The sequence below is a fragment of the Molossus molossus genome, unplaced genomic scaffold, assembly GCF_014108415.1.
Source record: "Molossus molossus isolate mMolMol1 unplaced genomic scaffold, mMolMol1.p scaffold_m16_p_2, whole genome shotgun sequence".
NCBI classification, from domain to species: Eukaryota; Metazoa; Chordata; class Mammalia; order Chiroptera; family Molossidae; genus Molossus; species Molossus molossus.
The window spans coordinates 130,085,149-130,110,510 of NW_023425355.1; the positions used below are offsets into that span (position 1 = coordinate 130,085,149).

At 38.3% G+C, this 25,362-nt stretch overlaps 1 protein-coding gene across 5 annotated transcripts in view; it reads right to left on the bottom strand.

The window, feature by feature from the left end:
- The window catches only part of POLA1 (DNA polymerase alpha 1, catalytic subunit), a 321,724-nt gene that overhangs the window by 112,596 nt on the left and 183,766 nt on the right, over positions 1-25,362 (bottom strand). Inside the window, exon 35 of one of the 5 annotated variants that reach the window (XM_036270527.1) lies at positions 23,991-24,036. The exons of the other annotated variants lie outside the window; for them this stretch is intronic. Coding sequence (XP_036126420.1) covers positions 24,025-24,036 — 12 coding nt within the window. The 3' untranslated portion in view covers positions 23,991-24,024. Of the gene's footprint in view, positions 1-23,990; positions 24,037-25,362 lie in introns of those variants that run through there. 5 annotated transcript variants of the gene reach the window in all.

The window sequence follows — 25,362 nt, forward strand, 5'->3', positions numbered from 1 at the left end:
GGCATGTACCACAAAAAAAAAAAAAAAGAAAGAAAGAAAGAAAAAAGAAAAACATGTTAAGAGGGCAGCTCACAATCGATGGCCCTTCAGAATTAAAGAAACAAGATGCTTTTTGGTTCGGCCTGTTCTAGGCACAGAGAATGCAGAGCGGGACAGTGGAGCTGGCAGCAGCAGGCATTAAGTTGTAAGTGCAGCCTATGGACGCTAAAGGTCAGACTAGTGGTTTCTGGAAATAACCAGTTAGACATATTAATAAAGGAAACAATAGACTTCAAGCAAACTGTGTATGAAAAATGTAGGACTAGATGACTATTTTATCATGCATTTGGACTTGTTACATTATATGTGCTATCTGAGGCCTGACACATTTTGGAACATGTATCAGTAAATAGTGCCAACCATAGCTGTAATTCATTCAATTCTAAACACAGTAAAAGCAAGCAGACAGGTAACAACTATCGTGTTTTGAGACAATGAATTATTAAGTGCCAGAATATAACCTGGAGATTAAAACTATTTTTTTTCCTTTATTGACTTTAGAGAGAGAGGAAAGGAGAGGAAGAGAGAGATAGAAACATCGGTGAGAGAGAACATCAATTGGCTGCCTCCTGAATGCCCCCCACTGGGGATCGGGCCCACAACCTGGGCATGTGCTGTGACCGGGAATCGAACCAGCAACCTCTTGGTGCATGGGTCAACGCTCAACCACTGAGCCACACCGGCCAGGATATTTTTTAATTTTTAAAATATAATGCTCAATAAAATAAAGTTCTTTTCAGATGTTTCTGAAACTTGATTCCATCAATTTACTACAACTTCAGGGCTCACAAGGTGAGCTGCCAACCAGGGAGATGCTAAATTGCCACCTCACCTGTTTCTAAAGCAAACACCTAACTCTATCTCTGGCAGAGTTACTAACTAAATGCCCTTTCAAATAATATAGAAAACAGATAATATAATTTGTCTAGACTTCCTACCAGTTATAATTAACATTAAAGAGGTCTTTTCTTCTTTGTCACCTCTCTCTATTCAGTACTTATTTGGGTTTGTTTGTACTTACTATCTGTTAATCTCCCTTTACAATTTACAACAATAACTAGTGCTATTATGCTTGGAAATTAAACATGCTGATAACTGTGTGAAGGGAACTGGGGCTGAAAACATATTAAAGCCTGTAACTCTTTATGCCTCTTGTTTTATTTTGATAATTAAGCTTTTGGTCATAGTCTATTTTAAACAAAACTCTTCTATAGGGGAAATAGGCCCTAATCATATTCAATATATGCTTTGCTTCCATTCAATTTTGTCAAGTACATTTTGGTTAACCCTTTGTTCCCCCCAACAAATAACAACTGACTGTGTATTAAATCTACCTTTCAAAGAACATTTGTGTTGTTAAAAATAAATATGCCAGCTGTTAGAAAGAAAAAGATGTCTTATCCTTTGAGATGACATGGAGGGACCTGGAGAGTATTATGCTAAGTGAAATAAGCCAATCAGAGAAAAACAAGTATGACATGATCTCACTTATTTGTGGAATATAATGAACAAAATAAGGTAATTAACAAAATAGACCCAGAGACATAGAAGTAGGGTTCAGACTGGCAAACTTCAGAGGAGGGGGTGCGGGTGAGGGGGAGATTTAAACCAAAGAACTTATGCCTATAAGCATAACCAATGGACATAGACAACAATGCAGGGGGGGGGGGCAGGAGGAGTGTGTCAATGGGGGGGGGGGAGAAACAACTGTAACAAAAATAAATTTTTTAAATAAATAAGTAAATATGCCAAGTCTTTGAAAATATTCCATGATAGGGTAAATCATCCATTTCAAAATCTCACAGTGAATTTTACCTTCCATGGGTGCTAAAAACCAAGGAAATGAAAATACTAACATTGTATAAATTCACTATGAATTATAACTCACAGGAACAAAACTAAATTTATTTTCATTTCCCATGTTGGGAATAATGTACAGCCCCAAACTATGTTGCGAATAGAAGAAAACAAAATTAATAAAGTGTAGTTCTTTTGAAGTCCAACCTATAAAAAGATTTGAACCTTAATAAAAACCTCCGGAATCACTCTAAGGATGTTGCCTACATCCACGTACATCATTTTATTATGCAATGCCACACCAAAGCACCAAATTGTCATAACCAACAGAAATAAGGTCATTGACATACTTTGTATTTTTTATATTTTCATGTATATTATTTCTGCACCTCCCTTTTATGGATACAGAAATTTGGGAAGGTTTGCAAAAATAAGAATATTCTGAATCAGATAGATAGATAGATAGATAGACAGACAGACAGACAGACAGACAGACATACATTAAGTTTTTGGATGGCTACCAAAACCATATTTATAACTAAGTAGAGGGTTCAAAAGAGGTGAAGATGCCTATCCAATACCAAAAACAAACCTTTTCCAAAATATGCAGAGGTCTTATCACCAGTTGTTTTAGTCTCAGCATCACTAATTCCTTGAAATCATTGTGTACGAAATTGTGTCAAATGCTGATTGGTTCTGATTGCTAAATTGTATTTCTGAGGCCTTAACTAAAATGTTTCTGTCTGCACGTGCTAAAAAGGGATCAATTTCCACTTGTAACCGAGATGTTACTGGTAGTTGCTCTGTAAACACAAACTGTTAATAATGTGAGTATATTTGTATTTATAGATGGATGCACCCACAGAAATCATCCTGACCTGGAAATGTGGTGCACAGAGCGCACTCAAAAATATCTTTTGATGCCATGGCTGGTTTGGCTCAGCGGTTGTAGCCTCGGCCTGCGGACCAGAGAGTCCCGGGTTCAGTTCCCACTAGGGGCACGTACCAAAAAACAAACAAAAATATCTTTTGACTACAGTAGTTCCCCCTTATCCACGGTTTCACGTTCTGTGGTTTCAGTTACCTGAGGTCAATCCCAGTGTGAAAATATGAAATGAAAAATTCCAGACAATAGTGGGGTGAAGTTCTGGGGAAGATGGGAGTGGGGTGGAGGGTGTCAATGGGGGAAAAGGGGAGGACATCTGCAATATTTTCAATAAAGATAAATTTTTAAAAGAAGAAAAATTCCAGAAATAAACAATGTGTAAGTTCTAAATTGTGCGCCATTCTGAGTAGCATGATAAAATCTTGCACAGTCCAGCTCCATTCCACCCAGGATGTGAATCATCCCTTTGTCCAATGACTTCATGCTGTAGACACTCCCTGCCCATTAGTCACTTAGCAGCCCTCTTGGTTATCAGATGACCGTGGAGGTACCACAGTGCTTATGGGCAAATAACTCTTATTTTACTTAACTTTTATTACAGCTATAATTGTTCTATTTCATTATTAGTTATTGTTCATCTCTTATTGTGCCTAATTGATAAATTAAATTTTATCATAGGTATGTGTGTATAGGAAGAAATAGAGTATATATAGGTTTTGGTACTATCTGCACTTTCAGGTATCCATTGGAGGTCTTGGAACATATCACCCATGGATAAGGGGGGACTTCTGTAAATGAATGCATAGAAGCAATAAAATAAAAATGCACAGAAGTAAGCTTATGGAAAATAATGAGGAAAGGTCTAAAATTCACAGCAATTCTTACTCCTTTTTTTTAAAACCTTACCCAAGGATATATTTTCATTTTCTTAGAGAGAGAGGAGGAGGGAGAGGAGGGGGGGGGTAGAGAGAGAGAAAGAGATTTATTGCCTCCCATATACACCCTGATTGGGGAGCGAACCCACAACCTAGGTATGTGCCCTGACTGGAAATTGAACGCACCGTCTTTTGGTGTAGGGATGACGCTCCAACCGAGCAACCTGGCCAGAGACACAGAAGTTCTTACTCTTGAATCAAACATGTGGTGGGTCCTTCTTCTCCCATTTCCAATCAGTCACCAAGTCTGCCCCCTGGCCTTATAGTCCTATTATCACCAACCTCACCCAAGCCCGACTTCAGAGTAGATCTGTTCCAACAGCCCCTACCTGGTTTCCCTGACTCCATTCTCCAACATCCAATGCAAAGACAGGCCAAGTATGGCTTCCTAAGGCCTCTCCACTCCAATCCCCCAATTGTATACCTTCCTTAGAGTATTAAGAATGCATGCTTTGGCCCTGGCCGGTTTGGCTCAACAGAGTGTTGGCTCGTGGACCTAAGGGTCTCGGGTTTGATTCCCAGTCAAGGGCGCATACCTGGGTTGCAGCCCCAGCTCCGTAGGGGTCATGCAGGAGGCAACCAACCAATGTGTCTCTCTTACATCACTGTTTCTTTCTCTCTCCCTCCCTCCCACCCTTATCTGAAAATCAGTGGAAAAATAACCTCAGGTGAGGATTAACAACAACAAAAAGAATGCATGCTTTGGTCTGGCTTTCCAATATTTACAGCCTCACCCCATCCTCCTTCCTCATCATTCTCTTATACAAACTCTTCGCCCCATCAGATTTGTTTTCTCACTGTCTTCTTCACATTTTGCCTATTGCCAACTCCTCATCTACACTCATGCTGTAGAAGCTCTGCCTGAAATGCCTACTCCTTGAACACCATTTCCATTCCTCTCCTATGACATTTTTCCAACCCCCGGGGAAGTGCTCCTCCCTGTATCCCAGCTACAGCTGAGCACTTACTGCTTTGCACTGTTCCTGAACCATCTTATTTTACCTCCTTAAAATGGATGGTCAGGCCCCCAGGAAATGACCTGCTTTGGAATCGGTAGTGTCCTCCACAGTCTCTAGCACAAAGGTTCACAGTCAAAGAAGAATACGGAATTGAGGTTATGAAAAACCGCACTTGTGTGATTTACTCTCCCATTAATTAATGGGTAATTTTGTATAAGTCATTGAATCTCTCTCTGAGCTGCAGTCTCCTTGTCTATGAAACAGGAAGTAATAACACCTATCCTATTAGAGTTGTTAAGAGGATCAAATAAGAAAGCCCACGCAGAGTTCAATAAATGGAAAATATTATTATCCTACATATGCCTCCAGTACTGGGGAACACCAGTGCCGGGCTACAGCAGACAATACACTACTAAAGATGTCCTATTCGAACCAGGGAAGAGCCGGGTCAGTTTCCACCTGGTGCTACCCCGAAATGGAGAATCTCAATGATGAATAATGGGTAAGATTAGGCAGAGCTGCACCTCAATTTGATTGCAAAATAATACAACTATGTAGTCCACATAAGTGAAATGTTCGGGTTTTTCCTGATAAAACTATACTGGATTTGAAGTTCCACAAGGCAGAATCAATGGTGAGGGAAGAGGAGGTGGTCTGCTTTATTTGGGGTTCACAGGGATTTGCAAGGGACAACACAATGTAATAATGCCGTGACGTATGATTTAGTTTAAATTTAAATGGCTCTCCAGGAGTGCGATGACAGGGTCACAGGGCTAGGTCTGCCAGCATGCATGCTCTTAGAGTCCATCATATCATTATTATTTTCCTGTAATGGCCTTAACTGCCCCTCTCCCCAAACTAGATGCACTTTGAGCACACCCGACGCTCTTGTCACCCAAAATCATTTATAAATGTTCTGGGGTTCCCTTACAGTCACATTTTTCTGTCACAGAATTATCCCCAGCATAAAGTGGGTCTTCTTATAGATAGTGCACAGTATGGGCCCACAGCTGCCTTTGAAGAATGACATGTTGTGATTTGGGATTTCCAGAAATATCAAAAAAACAAATTGCTTTCTGACCCACATTTGCACCCAAAACTGGGAGAAATTTTGCCTAAGATCTTGAGGGGAAGTTTTAACAGGAACATAATTTTGTATTTAAAGTTAAATTCTCCACACTGCAGCATGCTGGCATGTCAAAGAGTGATTATTAAGTCTCAGAGAGGTGCCAGGGTAGGAGATGAAAGAGCAAATCAGGAAAAATACACACATAAACCAACTATTCACCAAAGTTAATACTAAAATATTTTTAACAAAATTACCAAAACAGATGTGGAAAGTGCCTCATCGGTCAATGTAAGCATTTTGAATATTATTAAAATTGATTTTTAAAGCAAGACATCTCTTTAAATGAACAATCACATGTCATTTCACCCAAGTTATTTGAAACTTATTGATCTGATCATTTGTGCAAGGATGGGACTCTGCCATCGGTTTGCTGAAAGGATAATGGAGCACTCCCACACTGTTATGATAGGTTAGATGCAAACAGTGCTCCTCATTTAAACACATAGAATAGCACTGCAAGTGGACAAACTCCTACCTCAGCAATTGTATATTACATGATAAATTAGCAAGTTGTTCTGCTTTGCCTCACATCAAATCCAATACCATAGCCTTGTTATTTTAATTTGCAATCAGAGGTTGAGCATCAGAAGATGTACCTGAGGGACACTGAACCATCTTCTCCTCCTATACTGTGAGCAGAGAAAGCCAACAATTACCAGCAATTTTACTTTACCACTGTAGGACAATACTAGAACAGTTAAAATGGTCTCCATGCAAGCAAACTGGGGAAAATATACTTAAAGTGACTTTATATGGAAAATTACATTTTGTGGAGTGGGGGAGTTCAATGGTGAACATGTATCTTTCTGTATGGGCAGCTAAAAATCTCTCTTAGTATATTCAAGCCTATTCTATAAAATACTCTCCCTATTCATCCAACTCAAAAGCAAGCTACATTCTTAGGCTATAATAAGTCACAACTAAGTACACAGTACCTTGCTTCAGGAATAATTTCGCTTTGTCTGTCAACTGTCAACAAAGCACAAAGAGCTCAAGCAACCCAGCCATGTATTGCGGATGTTAGAGAGCTAACAAAATACAAATAAGAATACAAGATTTGTGAGCAGCCCTGCTTTCACTTTATATGAGAAACTGAAAGCATTTTCCTCTCCACATTCCATTAATCTCTATTGTATTACAAATCTTTTCACAAAAGACTTTTTTCCCTATGTGAAGCTACAAGTGACTTGGGGATGTAATATTCCAACTGCGATGAATGTCCGACTTTCCAACATGAATGGTTATAAATGGATGTGCCAGTTAAGGCATATAGTCATTTCTACAAGGAAAAGGAAAAAGGAAACAAATGGAATGAGATGGTAAAATGGCTCCTCTGGTGTTTATATTATTAGTTTAGTGATGAAGCCTCTAAGAAAAATTGTTAATTACTTCCACCACCGCCTTTGCGCTCAAGTCTTCTCACTCCTGGAAAAAATACTACCTTCACTATGTACATACATGAAGAAATATATTTCAAAAGTAAACTCAAGGTTTAGTTTCATCACTATGTACCCAGAAAAAAAAAGCCTGCAAGGGAAAAGTCTAAAATGCCATCACTGGTTACCTCTAGGGGGTTTCTTCTGTTTCTATATTTTCTAAAATTTCTACAAGCGTATATAGTTTTTATAATCAGAAAACCATTATTAATGAGGGAAGACACAGTTTTGACAAGCACTTTCAATATAGTCAAATCATTAATACATCTGAAAAATATCTTGAGCTATATCATGTGTTTCGTTGTGACCAAGATGAATGGTCCGGGAACGTGCTTATGAAAAAAACACACACGTAAAATAGTTTTTTCTTTAAAACATTTTATACTGATTCAGAAATTTCAAAAATTGGTCAATTTAAGCATATAAGCAGTTCTCAAGTAGAAAGTGGCAAGGCATGTATTAGTGGTATTAGAATAATTTATTAAATTAAGCCACTCACTGAAATCCACACAGCCTTCTATGGAATATGATTTGAACACTTTTCTTTATGATCCTGGCTCTCTGAGGGTAGGTGACAAACCAGTTTTAAAGAGAGGCCTTTGTTCCCACGTCCCCTCCCCTGCCTTTATTTGATGTATACATGGATCAGCTCATGTCCAGGGTAGGAATCAAACTTTTAAAAAAATCAATCAGGAAGACATGCCAGAACCTTATTACGAGCAGAGTTTCTTTGCTTTGCTCAAGTCTAGCTAAAAGTAATTTTTATTGTTTGTTTGTTTGTTTGCAGGCTAGAATTTATTGGGATGGTTTAATGTGATATGCCTTTAGGTACAGAGCAACAAACTATATATGCAGTTGCCTCAAAGGGCATCTTAAAATCAGAATGGAGTTCAAACTATCACCAGGCAATGTTTGTTCATTTAACTTTAATTATTTTCTCCTTGAGAATGGTACTAATGAAACTGAATATCTTTCATGGTTTCGAAGGGCTGTTTGAATAGTCTGTAAACAGAACTGAGGGTAGACAAGGGATCTGGCTGAGCCAGGGGGTTGCTAGGTGATGTAGAATGTAAACTCACAAACTTGTTAAGGTTTGCCTTGCTTTCATGCCACTTTCACACACTCTCAAAAGTTCTGAGAATTGATTTTTCAGGTGGCCATTAAAAAAAAAAAAGAAGAGACCCCCTCCCTCTGAAATTCACTCCCCCTAGATGCTCTGCCAGATTCAGAAGAGAGAAGAAATCCATCTGACCTTTAGATGTAACCTGGGAAACTTTGGGTTTTACATAAACATGGAATCATGTACTTTACGAATGCCCGTAATTCCAGAAACAAAGCCACAAAGGTGGATTTTTGAATTTGGAAAAAAAAAAACAAAACATTTCTAATCTTTTCTTATTCAACATAGAATAAAATTAAGATTTCCTTCCAGGAAAAAAAAATGTGATCACAGCTTAGAGGATTTGGGGCATAAAAACCAAAACCCCATGGCAAATACCTTAGCACAGATTATCTTCCTGACAAGCCTTTCGGTTTAGCCACTCATCTCTCTCCTGGCCTACACCAAGTCGGCCTGCCTGTGAGGTTTCTCCCTCCCCCAAGCTCTTTTTTAAGTAGCTGATCAGAGATTGTCCAGTAAGAGCACTTTATTAGATCATCAGCCAGAGGGGTTCACAAGTACTGAGAGCAATGGGCTCAAATGCGGCACATCAGTTTTAATAGACCAGGGGCTACTAGTAAACTGCACATACTGCTGAGAACTTTCCATGCACTGAACTCTTGAAAAAGCACCGTCTCTCCAGCTTAAATGCAGCTGCCTCTTTCAATGCCGCAAATGGGTAAATTTGACAAAAAAGCCACCATTAAGACTACATGAAAGGCTCAAGACAACATCCTTTCAATGCTTTGTACTTCAGTAATCAGATGTACTTACTCACCCCCTCCCCCAAACCCGATCAAGAACTATTTCTGAATGGTAGGAAATAATTCCACTTTGTACATCTTTTAGTTAATCAAGACTTTCTATTCAGCAATTTGACCTTTTGTTCAAAACAGGATTATCAGTTTTTTCGCCAGTTACCAAGGGCGACTCGCATGGTGAACATAATTGCAATAATTTGCAAAACACCATGGCAACCCACATTACAACTAGGTAAATACTGGGCTTTTGTGCTACATTGTTATTTTCAGAGATGCTGAAGTCAAAGAACGAATGACAAATGAACACAAAATTTATATTTGCTTTGTCTCAAAAGAGAAGAAAATTGATAACAAGAATTGGGGGGAAACCGACTACAGCTGTAATTTCTAACTTGATTAATTAGGATGGTAACAGTCCTTAACAGTATATTCAACAAACAGCCCTGACTTCGTCTCTCCACCCACCTCTCTCTATACCACTACCACTATCCCCCCCAACCCAGACAAATTTTTTCAGCTTGGAGAACAAACATCCCCCATTTGCTCTTTTCTTCAACTTAATGGAATCCTTAATTGCAGAATATTGTTCTCCTGCTCTTCACGGCAGTGAAAATGAAAAGGAAGGAGGAGAGTGCCAGGGCAGACAGGGAGCGACAGTCATTTTTCCCTGCCTCTTCTGGACACCCCAGGCTCAATGATGAGACGGCATTTTTCTGGTCTCAGCAGCTGTTTCGTAGCAGACAATAAAGTAGAAACTATTTAGTTTTGCAGAAAAGCCACTTCTTTCCTCTTGGCAATACAAGGTAAGTCTACATGCCGAGATGAAGTTTCATAATTTAAATGCCAGAACATAAGATGGGAAAATAAAGTTAATTAAAAAGCCATAAATTTTTCCTGTAAATAATTATTAACTGTGGTTCTGTCCAAAAAGCTGTTGAAATGCATGTGTTTGCTATTTGAGGAAATGTTCAACAATATCATCAATATGCTGGAAACCACTTTCTACTCAGAGAGAGCCCAATACACAAAACAATCTAAAAATATAAACTCAGTGCTCAGAAATTAATACAAAAATCAAAACCATATTTTGCTAAATGTAGACTCAAAAATAGTATTCTCTTTCTGGTAATAAATGTGCTTCTTAGAAAAGTTGTATCAGAATTGTTTTTACTGAGGTATGACAGGCAGGTTCTGTTTTATAGTAAAGGAACAGTTTTTTCTAAGAGGCACAAATTCTGTGATACTGCCTAGCTCTTTGAAAACGATCCAAATGGAGTTTCTCACGCAAAATGTAATATTTTGCGAGGAGAAGAGAAAAACACCCAGAGAAAGGGCTTGCAGAAGTTACGCCGCCGAGATCTGGAAAAGAAGAAGCTCCAGATGCACTCAACACAGCCCAGTCTGCTTTCCTCCGTCCGCCGCAGAGCAAGGCAGAGCGAAAGGACTTTCTCCAGTGCTCTGCATTTCCGCTAACTTTTGAAAAATCAAATGAACCTGATACTGTAATGAGTCCGTTCTTATTTCGTCAGGGATGAAAACTCCCAGACAGATCTCGAAGATTCAGCTTAGAGAAATCATAATATAACATTATTCAGAATATGCCTTCGAAATTACAAATACTGTGATTTCTCTGGAGGAGTAGAAATCAAAAGAATGTGACACGTTAACTCCTTCTCAGTCAGTGCCAACCGCTTCATACTTGAAAAATATATTTTACTTTCTGGCTTAATTCATTCCGAATTTACTGTATCTGTATTAAGCACATTCTTATCAAAAGTCCAAATGTTAAGAGGAAATGTATCCTTTAATGCCAAATAATAAAGGGTTGAACAAGCTTTCAGTACTTTTTGATCAAATAGACTTGATGATAGATCATAAGGCGGGCATAAAATATGCATGACACTTGAACTTCTTTAAGAAGCCCCAATGAAATAGTTTATAATCTATCTGGAATGTCTTCACTTATAACATTTTACCTAGTACACTTGATCCCTCGTGCCCCAACCTTTTTTCACTTCTGTTCCAGTGTTGTTGTTTTTTCCTTTTCTCCTCATTCCCCACCCCCCACCCCCACTTTGGCCAACTGGATAGGATGCTTCTTGACTTCTATTTGTGAATTGCAATATCCAACCCTCTATAATGTCAATAAATTACCCAAATCCCCAAATCAGGAAAGACAAAGACCTAGCAAGCGATTGCATTCCATCCCCAACTCTATCCCCAAAGGCCCGTTTAAGATGAGGGCTGGCACTCACTATGAAACCTACCTGCTGTCCCTGCCCCAAATCCTTCGTGCTCTAGAATTCTCAACTCTGGCTGCGCACTGGAATCACCAGGGAAGCATTGTAACACAGACTGCTGGGCGCCACCCCATAGTTTCTGATTCAATAGGTTTTGAGGTCCCGACAAGAATTTGCATCTCTAACAAGGTCTCAGGTGATAAGGCTGCAGCTGGCCTGAGGACCACGCTTTAAGCACTACCAGTCTGGGGTACAGAATGGAAAATCGGGATTTTAAAAAGCAACCCAAGTGATTCCGATGTGCGGCCACTGTCCATATGATTCTCATTCTCTCCTGTTCAAAGAAAACTACTGGTTACCAGCTTCTGGAGAATGAACTTTATAAACAGAACTGTACTAAAAAAAACAGCTCTCTCAACTCTGTCTCATTCAATATTTACTCTTTCTTTAGACAGTGTTGATGTGGTTCTCTCTTTTACTCTTTCCAAGTTCTCCATGAAGCATTAGAATCAGCAAACCCTCAAACCGGACTTAATTCAATTAAAAGAACTGACCAAGTTCTACAAGGTTTACATCATGTACGCAGCTTAGTAACATCCTTCCTTTCAACAAACCAATAAACAAAGAACCTTACTCGAATGATAACAATGTAGCCCCTACAATATGAGGTGTGCTTTACTTAGAATTTTAGGACTCCTGGTGGAAACAGTGTCTATGAAAGCAAGCACAGTTACATTTTTGACCTGACAAGGAATCTGAAATAATATATCTGAACTCTAAATTTTAAAGTTGAAAGGGACTTTAGAGCTCTAGTCTAATCCTTCAGATTCTGAGAAAAATGAAGCCCAGGGAAATGTATATTCCTTGTGCACTCACAGCCATTAGCAGCAGGACCACCTGGGTTCTGAGCGTCTAGTGCAGCCCTCTACACCCTACACCTACTCTACTTAATGCACCAGCTGGTAGCCGAATGTGGCTATTCACATTGAGATGTGTTAGAAGTATTAAATATACAGACTTGGTCCAAAAATAGATAACATAAAATATCTTATTGATATTTTTAATATTCATTATAGATTGAAATATTTTGGATATGATGGGTTGAGTAAAATCTATTATTGACTATTTCGCCCCTTGTTTTTAAAAATACAAATGGAAATGTATCATATACACTGTTCTAAATCTTGCTTTTTCCGCTTAAAAGTAGAGAAAATTATACCCTACACAGAATTTTTTTTTAAATCCTTACCTGAGGATATTTTTCTATTTATCTTCAGATAGAGTGGGAGTGAGGGAGAGAGAAAATCAATGTGAGAGGGACACATCAACTGGTTGCCTCCCACACGACCCCAACCAGGGCTGGGGATGAACTGCAACCAAGGTACATGCCCTTGACTAGAATCGAACCCACGACTCATTGGTCCGCGGGCTGACACTCTAACCAGTGAGAAAAACCGGCCAGAGCCGGAATTCTATTTTTGATTGTAATCCTTCAACAAATCCTTGTCTGATGAACAATTAGGTTGTTTTTGGTCTTTTACTATTACCAGCGATGCTGCAAGGAATACCCAATAGTACTTTTGACAACATCTTCAAGTACTATACATCTTGAAGGGGAGATACACAAATTGGAATTGCTGAGTTAAATGGTGTGTTCTTTTTAAAATTGTGACAGATGTCCCCAAATTGCAGTCCAAAGAGGGTGTATCAGTTTTCACACTCACTAACAGTATATGTGAGTACTCCTTTCCCCACACCCTTCCCTACACTACCTGTTACCTAACTTTTGAATCTTTGTCATTCTGACAGGTGAAAATTGGTATTCGTTTGGACTTCAGAACTTAAGAGTGAGCTCAAACATCTTTACCTTTGTTTATAAGCCATTTCATTTCCTTCTCCGTGAATTGCCTGTCCTGTCCTTTACCCATGTTTCTATTAGATTTATTGGTCTTTTTCTTCTTGATTTGCCAAGAACACTTTATATGTGAAGGAAATTAGTCCTTTATTTGGTACATGGGTTGTAAATACCTTCCCCAGATAATTTCTCTTTTGATTTTATGATGTGTGTTTGTGTGTGTAATTTTTAGTCAAATTATTTTACCTTTTTACATTCTGAATTGTGTTGTTTCAAGAAGTCCTCCCAACATTATTAAAAATATCCATTACTTTCATAGTTTCATTTTCTAACTTTAAATTTTTGAACCACCTGGAATTTATTTTAGTGTATGGAATTTGCTTTAGGGTAGGGAACAAGGAAGAAATTCAACTGTATTTTCCCCCCAGATGACTATTCCATACTGATAAAAATCACCCCTTTATATAATACGAAATGCAACTTTAGGTCTATTTCTGGATGTTCCATATTGGCTCCATTAAAGTCAGGAGAGCACCAAAATATTTTAATTACTGCAAAGTTCTAAAATTTTTAATAACTGGTAGGTCATCTTCTTTGTGGGAATTTTCCTGTGAATTATTTCTTTTTCTTGTCTAATTACAATAGCTAATACTTCCCAAACTTGGTATTTATCGAGATTGTCATTGGGCTGCCTCTAGCATCGGCTTTCCTAAAAATCTAGGGCTGTGGACCCAAGCCGCCACAGGATCGCTACAACTGGAAAAATGTAATTATATCAAAATTACTACAGACCTCTGGTGCAAAATGCCTAAAATCAACTTCAGGGCTAAAGTTAATTTAAAGATATTAAATGGCTGACTAAATACTAAAATGGTTCCCTTTATATTAGGGGAATCAGGCCTCTTGAAAGCTCCCTTCCCTAACATAATCTTCTTACTCAAGCACTTGTCCTGGCTCTGCCTCTAAAAAAAAATATATGTGAAGTTGAAGAGATATCAGCTTCAGGGATCTCAGCCTCTTCTTTCATAAAAGAGGGTGTTATACCAAGCTAGATGGTTGTATGGTCTGTTCTAGCACAAGAATCCTCTAATTCAGGACATAATTTTTAACAATGAACATGAATGAGGTTCCCCATAAGCCTTCACGACTTAGCCATAACTGTGGTTAGGAAAATATACACATGTTCCTATCACTGAAAGTATTTCCTCTTAACAAAATCTCATTACTTTACCATTATTAAGTTAGATTTCATGGTGTTACTATTTTCATTCAACTAACTGCCCCTGGCTGAGTAGTATACCTCAGTGAATGTCTAGGGTAGTTCTTCAAGCGGGGTCTCCAGACCAGCAGCATCGACATCACCTGACACCATGTTAGATGTGACTTTTCAGGCCTCGCCTAGACCTAGAATCGGACACTTTGAGGTGACACCTAGCAATCTGTGTTTTAGCAAGTCTTCTTGCTGTAAAAAGTTGGCATGCATTTATACGAATAAGGTTCAATAAGTATAAATCATGAGGCTAAATGGTACACACTACCAAGTTGTAAAACATATGGAAGCCAGGCTGAGGCAGAGTGCTAGAATGACAGACGACTAAAAATTATATATACATATATATCAGCTGCTGATCCTGACATTTGCCTATTAGGCTACTCCTCTCAAAGCCCCAAATACTCTATGCCCTTTTGAATACTTATATTATGTAGGATTTGAATATATATATTCCCAGGGCCTACAATTTCTAAATTGGAAGAAGCATAAGGAAAGAATCCCTAAAGAAAATAAATATCAGCCACCTTAGTAGATGTTTTCATGTGTTACTGAAACATATTCAAAGAAAAAGTCTTTAGCTTCAGCTCCCCAGCTCTGGTGAACTTGCTCTGAATCTTCTAACCAGCCACTGAATCTATTTTCACGTCTCACCCATCTGTAGGAAGGTTGACGTGGCTCCATGGATACCGAAATAATCTTAGGCATGCCTGCCCATTCACTAGTCCACTGCTCCAACTCTGGGGCTTACAAAATGCTGATGGGAAAAGATTCTCTTTTGCTTAGGCAGTGTGCCTCAGTGGACTGAGTGACGTCCCATGAACTGAGAGATCCCAGTTCGATTCCCAGTCAGGACACCTGCCCGGGTTGCAGGCTCAATTTCCAATAGGGGCGTGCAGGAGGCAGCCGATCAATGTTTCTCTCTCTCTCTCCTTCTCTCTCTCAAAAAATCAATAAAAACATGTTTAAAAAAATAAGTACAATCACTGAGTGTTCCTCCACAAAAGCCAAAAATGGGGCTGGAGTAGGTCATTAATTCACTAAGAACAGAGAAGTCTCTGCCTTAATCAACTCCCCTTTCCTGAGAACATGCTTAGAAGGTCTCGTCTCCTGGAAGCTAGCAGAGAGATCAACATTTCTATGCACTGGACTTCAACTTCAAACAATCATTGAGGAAGGAAAGTCTCTTGTAACAGAATGGATTTTAGGAATTCTGTGGAGATGAGAGAAAGTCTGAGATGCTACATGAACTGGCCACAAACCTGACACAATTCTTGCCCATACTATAAAAGCCCCCTGCATCAAGGCAGTCAAACACCTGAGGCATTTTCCATACCAATATGAAAGGAGGAAGACTTTCCACTCTACTGCTACATTTACAGCATCACCAGAACATCAATGATCACAGAGGTACTGGGCCCAGGTATCCGGAGTGTGGAAAGATCTATTCACGTGTCCGGCACATTGATTCCCTAAGCAGAAAGGATCTGGCCTTGATCTAGCCCACCTTCTGTCCTAGCTGCCTATACTAGGATCATCACTACCAAAATAGCATTTGAAGTGACTTAAAGTGAAAATCTCCCAAGAGGGTTGTATTTTTCACATATTTTTGTGAATTAAATGGAATGATCACATAATTAAATCAAACACTAAGGGCAAACAACATGCTCGACCTGTATTTAAAAACATAATTTCCATTGTCTCTCTTGGGCAACGGATAATTTATGTGAGAGACCTGGAGTGCAAGAAATTGAGCATGACTCTAAGTGCCGGAGGTCCAGAGGTATTAATGTAAAAGAGTCACAAATATTTTAAGGACAGAGGAAAGAAGGGAAGAGGAAGAAAGGAGACAGAAAAGAGCCAGTCCCTCAGTCCCCGAGGGCTGGGATCCTATTATTCAGCTTTGAGCCCTACGGCCTAGCACAGTGTCTGATGCACTGCAGGAGTTGAAGAGATGTTCTTTTCATTTTAAACTGATGGAATTAAACTCTATGCTATTAAGATTAATTCCAATGAATGAACACTCAACCTGCCCTCAGGCTAGGTTGCCTGTGAGGACTCCAAAGACCCTTCCCTGGCAGGAGGAAGATAAGGAAGTCCTGTGGCAAAACGGAACCAGTTCAAAGCTCTCCCCTCACCTCACTGCTTCAGGAGCCACAGGTCCCCTGCGCAGACTTCACCTCCTTGGATTATTGCAAATAACACCCACCCTCCCTCTTTCATGGGGTGATACTATAAGTATTATGTGGGACCAATGTCTTAAAAGTGCAAAGACTTGCAAACAAGTGACATTCTCATGTATATACACGCAGGTCTTCTTTCTGGACAATGCAGAGCACAGTATCTTGTGGGCTTTCTTCTGGAAGAGATATTTAAAGTATTTCATCAGAATGCTGTGGAGCCATTGCTCAGTGATGGATTACTTGAGGAATTATGATGTGATCCATTTTACTTGGAAAATGGAAAACAAGGCAACTTCTCTATGTTCCTTCAGAGCGGACAACTCAATGATGATTGCATTAATTAAATATTGAATAGATAACCAAAAGATGTGTTTTGCTGGTTGACAAAAGAGAAATATCAAGTGAAATTACACTTTTAGAGAGATTGTGCTTGAAGTTAAAAAAGCATGCATCACCCACTTTCTTGCGGGTAACCAGGCTTTTCTGCTGAAAATCAGTTTTCAGAGAATTCAAAGAGACTGTTGTTACTCTCTTGCCGCCTCTCAAGGCTTCTCGACATATATGACTTTGGGAAGTAATGCCACATTTCAAGTTTTGTTTTAAACTCCCCAGGTGAACTGAGCAGTTTACAGACTATCTGCAAAGCATGTAAGCCCCGTCTGAAAACGCCAAAAAACAATCCAGCACATCATCTATGCTGACCAAGGAATGAAAATACGAGAACACAACCACCTTCCACTAAACAACCCGTACAGCTGTTTGCCCATGAAGAGAAACCCAGCGTTATTTAACCTTTTCCCTAATGGTGACAACATTAAAAACACTTATGAATTTAGCAGACTACAACTTAAGCTTGAACTGGAAATGCCACAAAAAAACTACCATTATGTTCATAATTCAATGTTGTGTTATTCAATGCAACCTAAGGGGCAACTTTTGTAGGGCACAAAACATGAACTACACGTTTCTGAAAGGTCATGGGAACACTAGGAGCGAAGAATAAAGTGAATTAGTGGAAAATGAATTCAGTGCAGATTTTACATTTAGAAGTCAAAGTTAATACAGTTTCTTACTAATAAGGTACCATCTCTCATAAATGGCAAGCTCTAACATTAACATAACATGCTAAATATTCATATAACAGCTTGGGTTTTTTCCCTCCACAAAGTATATTAAAAGTTTTCCTTTCCCTCTGTGTGCACAGTTTGTTATTCGCCTTAAAAAAGTAATTTTGTGAAAATGTATTTTCCTTCTTATTAAGAACCCCAGTGACCCAACAGCTAAAGAAAAGTAGAATCTATGAGAGTTGAAAAAGATTTAGCTTGATATTAAAGTATATTTTCATTACCAGTAAAATATGTATTTTTTCAAGGTCAGTATAAATGTTAACGTAAATCACTGCTTTAAAAAGAGCATGCATGTATTTTTGGATAAAATAAAACCCCATACTTTGTAAAGGTTTCATATATTTAAAAAATACAGAAAGTCATTTCAAGTAGAAAATTAGCTTACATTCTTTCTGAAGAACAAACACATTAAATTAAAACTTCAAGGCCAAGGAGATGTAAAAGAAAGAGCAAGTCCTTAAAATGGTGTTAGGGAGCCAGAAAGCATGGTACAAATGAGACGAGAATTTTTCAAGTAATACTAGGTGAAAAGTATTATTTCCAAGCTAAAAACTTCATGAAAGAAATAAAAACAAAGAGTATAACATTACAATTCATGAAAAAAAAAAAACCCAAAACCTGGAGGATGTCCTGTGCATATTTTTTAAAACTCACTAAATTGAAAAGGGGGAAAAAGGAGTCATTTTACTGCCTAAACTACTAAAAATCTCAAGAAAATACTGAATACATGATAAATAAGTAAAATTTTAAATGTTGAAATATTAAGTCACACAAAATTCAAGAAACAAAATCAAAACAGTTTTATTGAGATACTAATACTATATAAAACAAGGATGAAAAAAATATTAACTGTTCAAAATATTTTATTTTAGCCTCATAGCCAAACAATGAGCTTACAATCTAAATCTATGTTAATATTTTAAATCAAACGGAAAAATTATTTTGTCATTAAAGCCGTACATTTGGGCAAATCTAGTCTATTTTACTAATCTGTTTTAAAATAATTTAAGAAATAAGAAGTATAAAGATAAAAATCTTAATATGCAGTTTGGTAAAGTTCAAGTCAGTCTTTGAACAACACGTTTATCTATCCAGTAAAGCTTGTGTTAATGCGATGTAAGAGTTTGGCAAATTCAACTTTAATGGAGCATAAAAGTGCTTTTGCTTGAAAGTGAGATCATTTTTAAAAATTCAAAGCATGATCACTTTTTCTTTTTTCGTAGGAACAATCTGATACAAGCAGCAGAGCTTAAATAAACTAGAAACATTTCAAATGATCCATAAAGGATTAATAAGCACTGCAGGAAGTCCTATAGGCTCAGCGTATACATTTTCCATCTTTCCCCACCATGATGGGCATGATATGAAATTCTAAACAGAAGTGAAGTTTCAAAGTCCCTGAATGTTAAAAGGGCTATTGTGTTGAGGTGAGAGTTTGCAACTTAAGGCTCTCTAATTTGAAATGGATCAAAATGACGATGGTATTAGGACAACAATCATTCAAATGTGGACATTCAATTAAAAAGGTCTTCTTGCTGAGGGTAGTAGCCAGTGGTCAGAAGCAAAACGAAGGCAAAAGGAGTAGTAAGCTTCAGGCCACTAATATAACAAGAACAAAATGACAGCTATTATTTTAGCAGAGATAATCTATGCTGAAACACAAAACACACACGCACACAATTTCTTTCAATACAATTTTCTTGTCTTCCCACTGACTTCTGTGATTACCACAGAAAGCAGGGTTCTAAGCACATTTCTCAACTGAATCCTCAATCAATAACAGTAAAAAATTCAGATGGAAGGTATGGAAAAATGCATTATGGCATTAGTAACTGTTTGTAAAATAGGCTGAACTTATCAACATGTACAGAAGTTGACAAGAAGAAACCTCACATACCTAAAACATCATTTTTTGTTAGCCCAGAGCTCAGGCACATTGCCTGGGTTCGTCAAATAGACATTCTGTCCATGTTAGGTTGCGTAATCTTCTTTCCTCACCCTGTTAACTACAAATTCTTCAAGAATAAATATACTTCATAAAAATTCCTTGCTTTAAATTAAAATGTAAATAGCTCCCCCAAAGTACAAAGGCCTATTTTCTATGAAAAATAAAATACCATTTTCCTTATCTATATGCATAATTAATTAAAACTTGGCACAGGGTCCTAAACTGAAGTAAGGCTATAGTTTTTTAGTAAGAGCTCAGGTTTACTACTTGAGTAAACACTCAGAGAGAGGCAAAAATATTCCTTAGTTTTTATACAAACTTTAGAATGTGCATATTTTTCAACCTCTGGTGTTTTAATAGTTCCTTGACAGAAGAATCAATTATTCATGCTACTACAATCAGATTTATTTTCTTAAAATGAAATTCAAACACTAAATGAGAAGAGTGACATTTAACAATACCAGTGAATGTGGGATCAACAGAAGCTTAAAAAGAGATAAACAAAAAAACAGAATTTGTCTCAAGTAAACAGTGAGTGTACAACTGTCAACCTTTCATGTATCAGCCATCTTTGAGAATATAGAGGGCTTTTTTAAAAACATGTTTTTATTGACTAAAAATTTTTTTTTCTTTATTGACTTTTAGAGAGAGGGGAAGGGAGAAGGAGAGAGAGATAGAAACATCAATGAGAGGGAACACCGATTGGCTGCCTCCTGCATGCCCCCCACTGGGGATCGAGCCCACAACCTGGGCATGTGCCCTGACCGGGAACTGAACCTGCAACCTCTTGGTGCATGGGTCAACGCTCAACCACTGAGCCATGCCGGCCGGGCAAGGCTGAGTTTCTTACTGTAAGATTCAGCTTTTTTTTTTTTAATCCTCACCAGAGGACATTTTTCCATTTTTTGTTCAGATAGAGTGGGAGGGAGAGAAAGAGAGAGAGAAACATCGACGTGAAAGAGACACATCGAGTGGCTGCCACCCACACGACCAACCATGGCCGGGGACAAACTGCAACCGCGGTGCATGCCCTTAGCGGGAACGGAACCCGGGTCTCTCTGGACTGCAGGCTGACGCTCTAACCGCTGAGCCAAACCGGCCAGGGCAGATTCAGCTTCTTTATTTGTAAAAATGGAAAATATATCTCTCACCGCACAAGGTTGCTATAAAAATTAAACGATACCATGTAGGTGAAATATGCTTTAAAAAGTGTTAGAGCTCAAAAAAGATTAATTAGTCTTTCTTCTCCTGCTCTCCAGAATGCTACAACCTTTCAGGGAACAAAATTATTTCCAAATAAAAGAATATACCTAACAAGAGACTGTATTAAAGAAATTGTGGAAGAAAGATTATACTTTCCAAGTTCTCTAGGAATTCAAAGGGGTAAAAATACCTTCCAGAGCTGTAATGTCTATGAAAGGTTTCCTGGAATCGAGATGGGCCTGGGTCCTGAAGGCTAAGGAGAATTGAAACAGATTGAGAAGGCAACTGGGCCCTGGCCAGTTTGGCTCAGCGGTTAGAGCGTCGGCCTGCGGTCCGGAGAGACCCGGGTTCGGTTCCCGCTAAGGGCACGTACTTCGGTTGCAGTTTGTCCCCGGCCCTGGTTGGTCGTGCGGGTGGCAGCCACTCGATGTGTCCCTTCACGTCGATGTTTCTCTCTCTCTCTCCCTTCCTCTCTCTCCCTCCCATTCTATCTGTACAAAAAATGGAAAAATATCCTTGGGTGAGGATAAAAAAATAAAAAGAGAAGGCAACTGGGTGAGGACAATCCCGGCAGTTTTAAGAGAACAAGCAGGTCTGTCTGGAGGAATAATAATTTGGACGGTGTCCCTGAATGGGAGAGTCTGTGGGGAGGGAAGGCTGGATTATACAATGTCTCAAATGCCAGAAGAGAGAGTTTGGTCATAATTCTGCAATAAACTTAATTAAGCCACCGGAGCACCCATGAGTCTGTATAAATTGTGTCCATTATAGTCTAGAGTCCAACTATAAAAGAGGATAGGATGCTACCTGCAGAGCTAAGATCAAAAAACTGTCCAAATCCGTTTGGCTTGTGTCTAGTAAAATCTAACTCGCAAAGGGCAACTGTGATTAAAAAACAGTTTCAGAAAAACAAAAATTAAAGCTGAAAAATGAGAAGAAATGCACATCTGTAATACTTTCAACAATAAAATAAATAAATAAATAGAAAATTTTGAAGAAATGAGACTAGAACTTGAAGAAAGGAAAGGGAGTTGTGAGTGATATATACAAATATTTAAAAAAGGAAAGTGGTTGTATTCATTTAATGTCCAGCACTGGTGGAAAGAGGGCAGTAAGGGTTAGAAAGGAGAAGAACGTTTAGATTAGCCGTGGGGGAAAACTTCTGAATGTGGAGCTTGTGAAGACTAGAATACAGCCCAGCAAGAGACTGCAGCAGTACCATTAATGCAAAATATTCAAAAGATTTTCAAAAGAACAGTGGCAGAAAGATAGAGTTCTCAAGATGTGCTGTTTTCGCCTGGGTGACCCACAGACGATATGTTAGTTCTACAATTTATGACTTTTGGATTAAAGCTGGGGGGTGGTGTCCTTCTAGACATGGAGAGCCCTTAATGATAGTGCAGCTTCAAAACTGCAGTGATCAAGAGTTACTGAACTAAGAAAAACCTCAGCAAGTACTCCCTCAATTATTTTGGCCCTTGGGCACTTCTATGGGAAACTACTCATTGATATTATTCTTTTTCCAACATTCATTTTATAGAATATCAAGACAGAGTCAAATGTTGACTTACTATGGTAAATAGAGGGGGAAAAAGCCTGCTTTGATTTCCTTTCCTTTATTACCACCTTGGTTTTGTGTTTTAGAATGTCGATTATGTTTGAAAAGAGGCTGGAGGATGGGGGGCAGGCTCATCCCTTCAATGAAGACAAAAGATAGCAGCTATTTCATTCTGCTGTGTGAGTGTTACCCCCCCCCAATTCTCTCACCATCATATTAAACTGTGATTTTCAACAGCAGCCTGAAAAATGTATTATATCTTACTTGTTAGTCTAAAAGAATTAATAGACAAATATAGGGAAAGAAAAAATATGGCAAAAATGTTTTTGTGTTTTTAGACCAGCTAAAATTTTCAGAGTTTAAAATAACTAGAAAGGCAAACCGTTAGGTATTCATAAGGAAAATGTGAATGTTTTCCCAAAGGCATTATTAACAATTAATAATCATTACACTGGTGCCTTGTTTACCTGACCTTGTGTAAATTCAGCAGCCTGGTAATTAGACCCATATTTTGCACATTTGTATATTTCCATGCATAGATTTGACTCATTCATTCATCCATTAAAATTTGCTTGACAGACGTAGATGAATAATCAAGCTACAATTTGTATTTACTGGATTATAGAAAATTGCCCAAACTGTTAAGTTCAAGGAAAGCACATTCTTGTCTCTCTCTTGTGACTGATGTAAAAGCAATTACACATCAGAGGATGGCCCCAAAGCTCTCGACGTGGCACTGCTTTTGCAATCTGGGGTATTTAACAGTATCTTTTTCCTGAACATAGAGACTGTTTAAAGATTAGCTCTAACAGAGGAAAGCAAATATATCTGTGCAAGTTTAAGTTTATAATTTAATTCATTACACTGTAATTTCACATTAGAAAGTGAAGTTCTGATCAACTTTCTATATCCAAATAAACAATGCAGCTTTATTCTGCAAAGGCAGCATAGGCAGTGGAAGTTTTGAAGAGGAGAAATAAGGCAACTTTTTGGGTATAGATTTACAACACTCCTTCTCTACTTCCCCTAGAAAAAAACATCAACAAAACCTAAGCAAACCTCTCCCTACCAGCAATCAACAAGAAACAAAGGCACTGTATGTAAGATTTCATTATTAATGTATTTTCATGTAAAGAAGCAGAACACATTTTAGTGCTAACTGCTCCCTAAATTGAGATATTCAGTACTCGCCCAACATGCTGTCATGTGGAACTGCATTTTATACCATGGTATTTATTTTGCTTTTGCAGTCACTAACCGAACCGTCGATATTACACATTTCCTGGTCCAAGGTACAGTACTTCTTTTACACAGCTGAAGATATAACAATTTTGCTGTCTTAAATCCATTTCTTCAAACAGCTTATTTTGATTGTCTATTTTAGGAGAAAATGAGTGATTCCTGACTTTTAAAAAAAGTGTGTGTGTGTGTGTGTGTATGTATAACCAGCGTTATCAGTATTTTAAAAACCTCTTATATAATAAATCAAATTTTACAAAGATGCAACTATACCTTTTATATAATCTTTACTATGAACATTTAGCTCTGCAGCTGAAAAAGAAATAAGGATTACTCAGAACCTGTTTTCCCAAACATTATGTTAACATTTATGCAGCTCAAAATTTGGATTGAAGCAGATTCTCCAGATAGGCAGCAATGAGACATCCTAAGTGCCTTACTTATAAATTCAGCAAACGAAAAGGTTCCCCAAACTTCCTAAACATGTATCTGATTCTTTTTTAACATTACCAAAACCGAATTTGTTTCTTCCTAACATTTCAACCATGTCATCTTTTCTTTTTATAAAACAAACACTAACCATCTTGATGGATGTCAGACATTAACTTCTGTGGGGATAGCCTGTAGTCACCTAAAAGATCACCAAAGAGCCAGATAAAGCATTTGTTTAGAAAATGAGTTCTAACAATCCACATGTTTAGAAATGGGAATTCAGGTGCTTCTAAGTGTGTGTGACTTCACATAAAATTGAGTGTCTGCTGCACCCATGGCACTGTAATAGGAATTTCAGGGGCCTCGAGTCAAGAAGACACGGTCCTGGCAGTTTAATATAAAACAACTTTTTAAATTGAATGTATTGGAGTAACACTGGTTAATAAAGCCATACAGGTTTCAAGTGTACACCTCTATAACACATCATCTGCACACTGCATTGTGCACTCACCACCCAAAGTCAAGTCTCCCCATTTATTCTCCCTTTCCCTCTGGCAATCATGCTGTTGTCTGTGAATATGAGGTTTTATTTTGCTTAATCCCTTTACCTTTTTCACCTAGCCCCCCGCCCTCAACCCCCCTCTCTTCTGACAGCTATCAGTCCATTCTCTCTATCTATGAGTCTGTTTCTATTTTGTTAGTTTATTTTGTTCATTTGAGTCCACATGTAAGTGAAATAATATGGTACTTGTCTTCCTCTGACTGGCATTTTCCACTTAGCATAACACTCTCCAGGTCCATCCATGCTGTCTCAAGGTAAGATTTCCTTCTTTTTTTTTTTTTAGATTTCCTTCTCTTTTTTTAACAGCTGAGTAGTATTCCATTGTGTAAATGTATCATAGATTTTTTTTTTAATCTACTCACCTACTGATGGGCACTTGGGCTGTTTCCAAATCCTGGCTATTGTAAATAATACTGCAATGAACACAGGGGTGCATATATTCTTTCAAATCAGTGTTCCCGGTTTCTTTGGATGTATTCCCAGAAGTGGAATATCTGGGTCATAAGCCAGTTTCATTTTTTTAATTTTTTGAAGTAACTCCATACTGCTTTCTACAGTGGCTGCACCAGTCTGCATTCCCACCAACAGTGCATGAGGGTTCCCTTTCTCCACATCCTTCCCAGCACTTGTTGTCGGCTGATTTA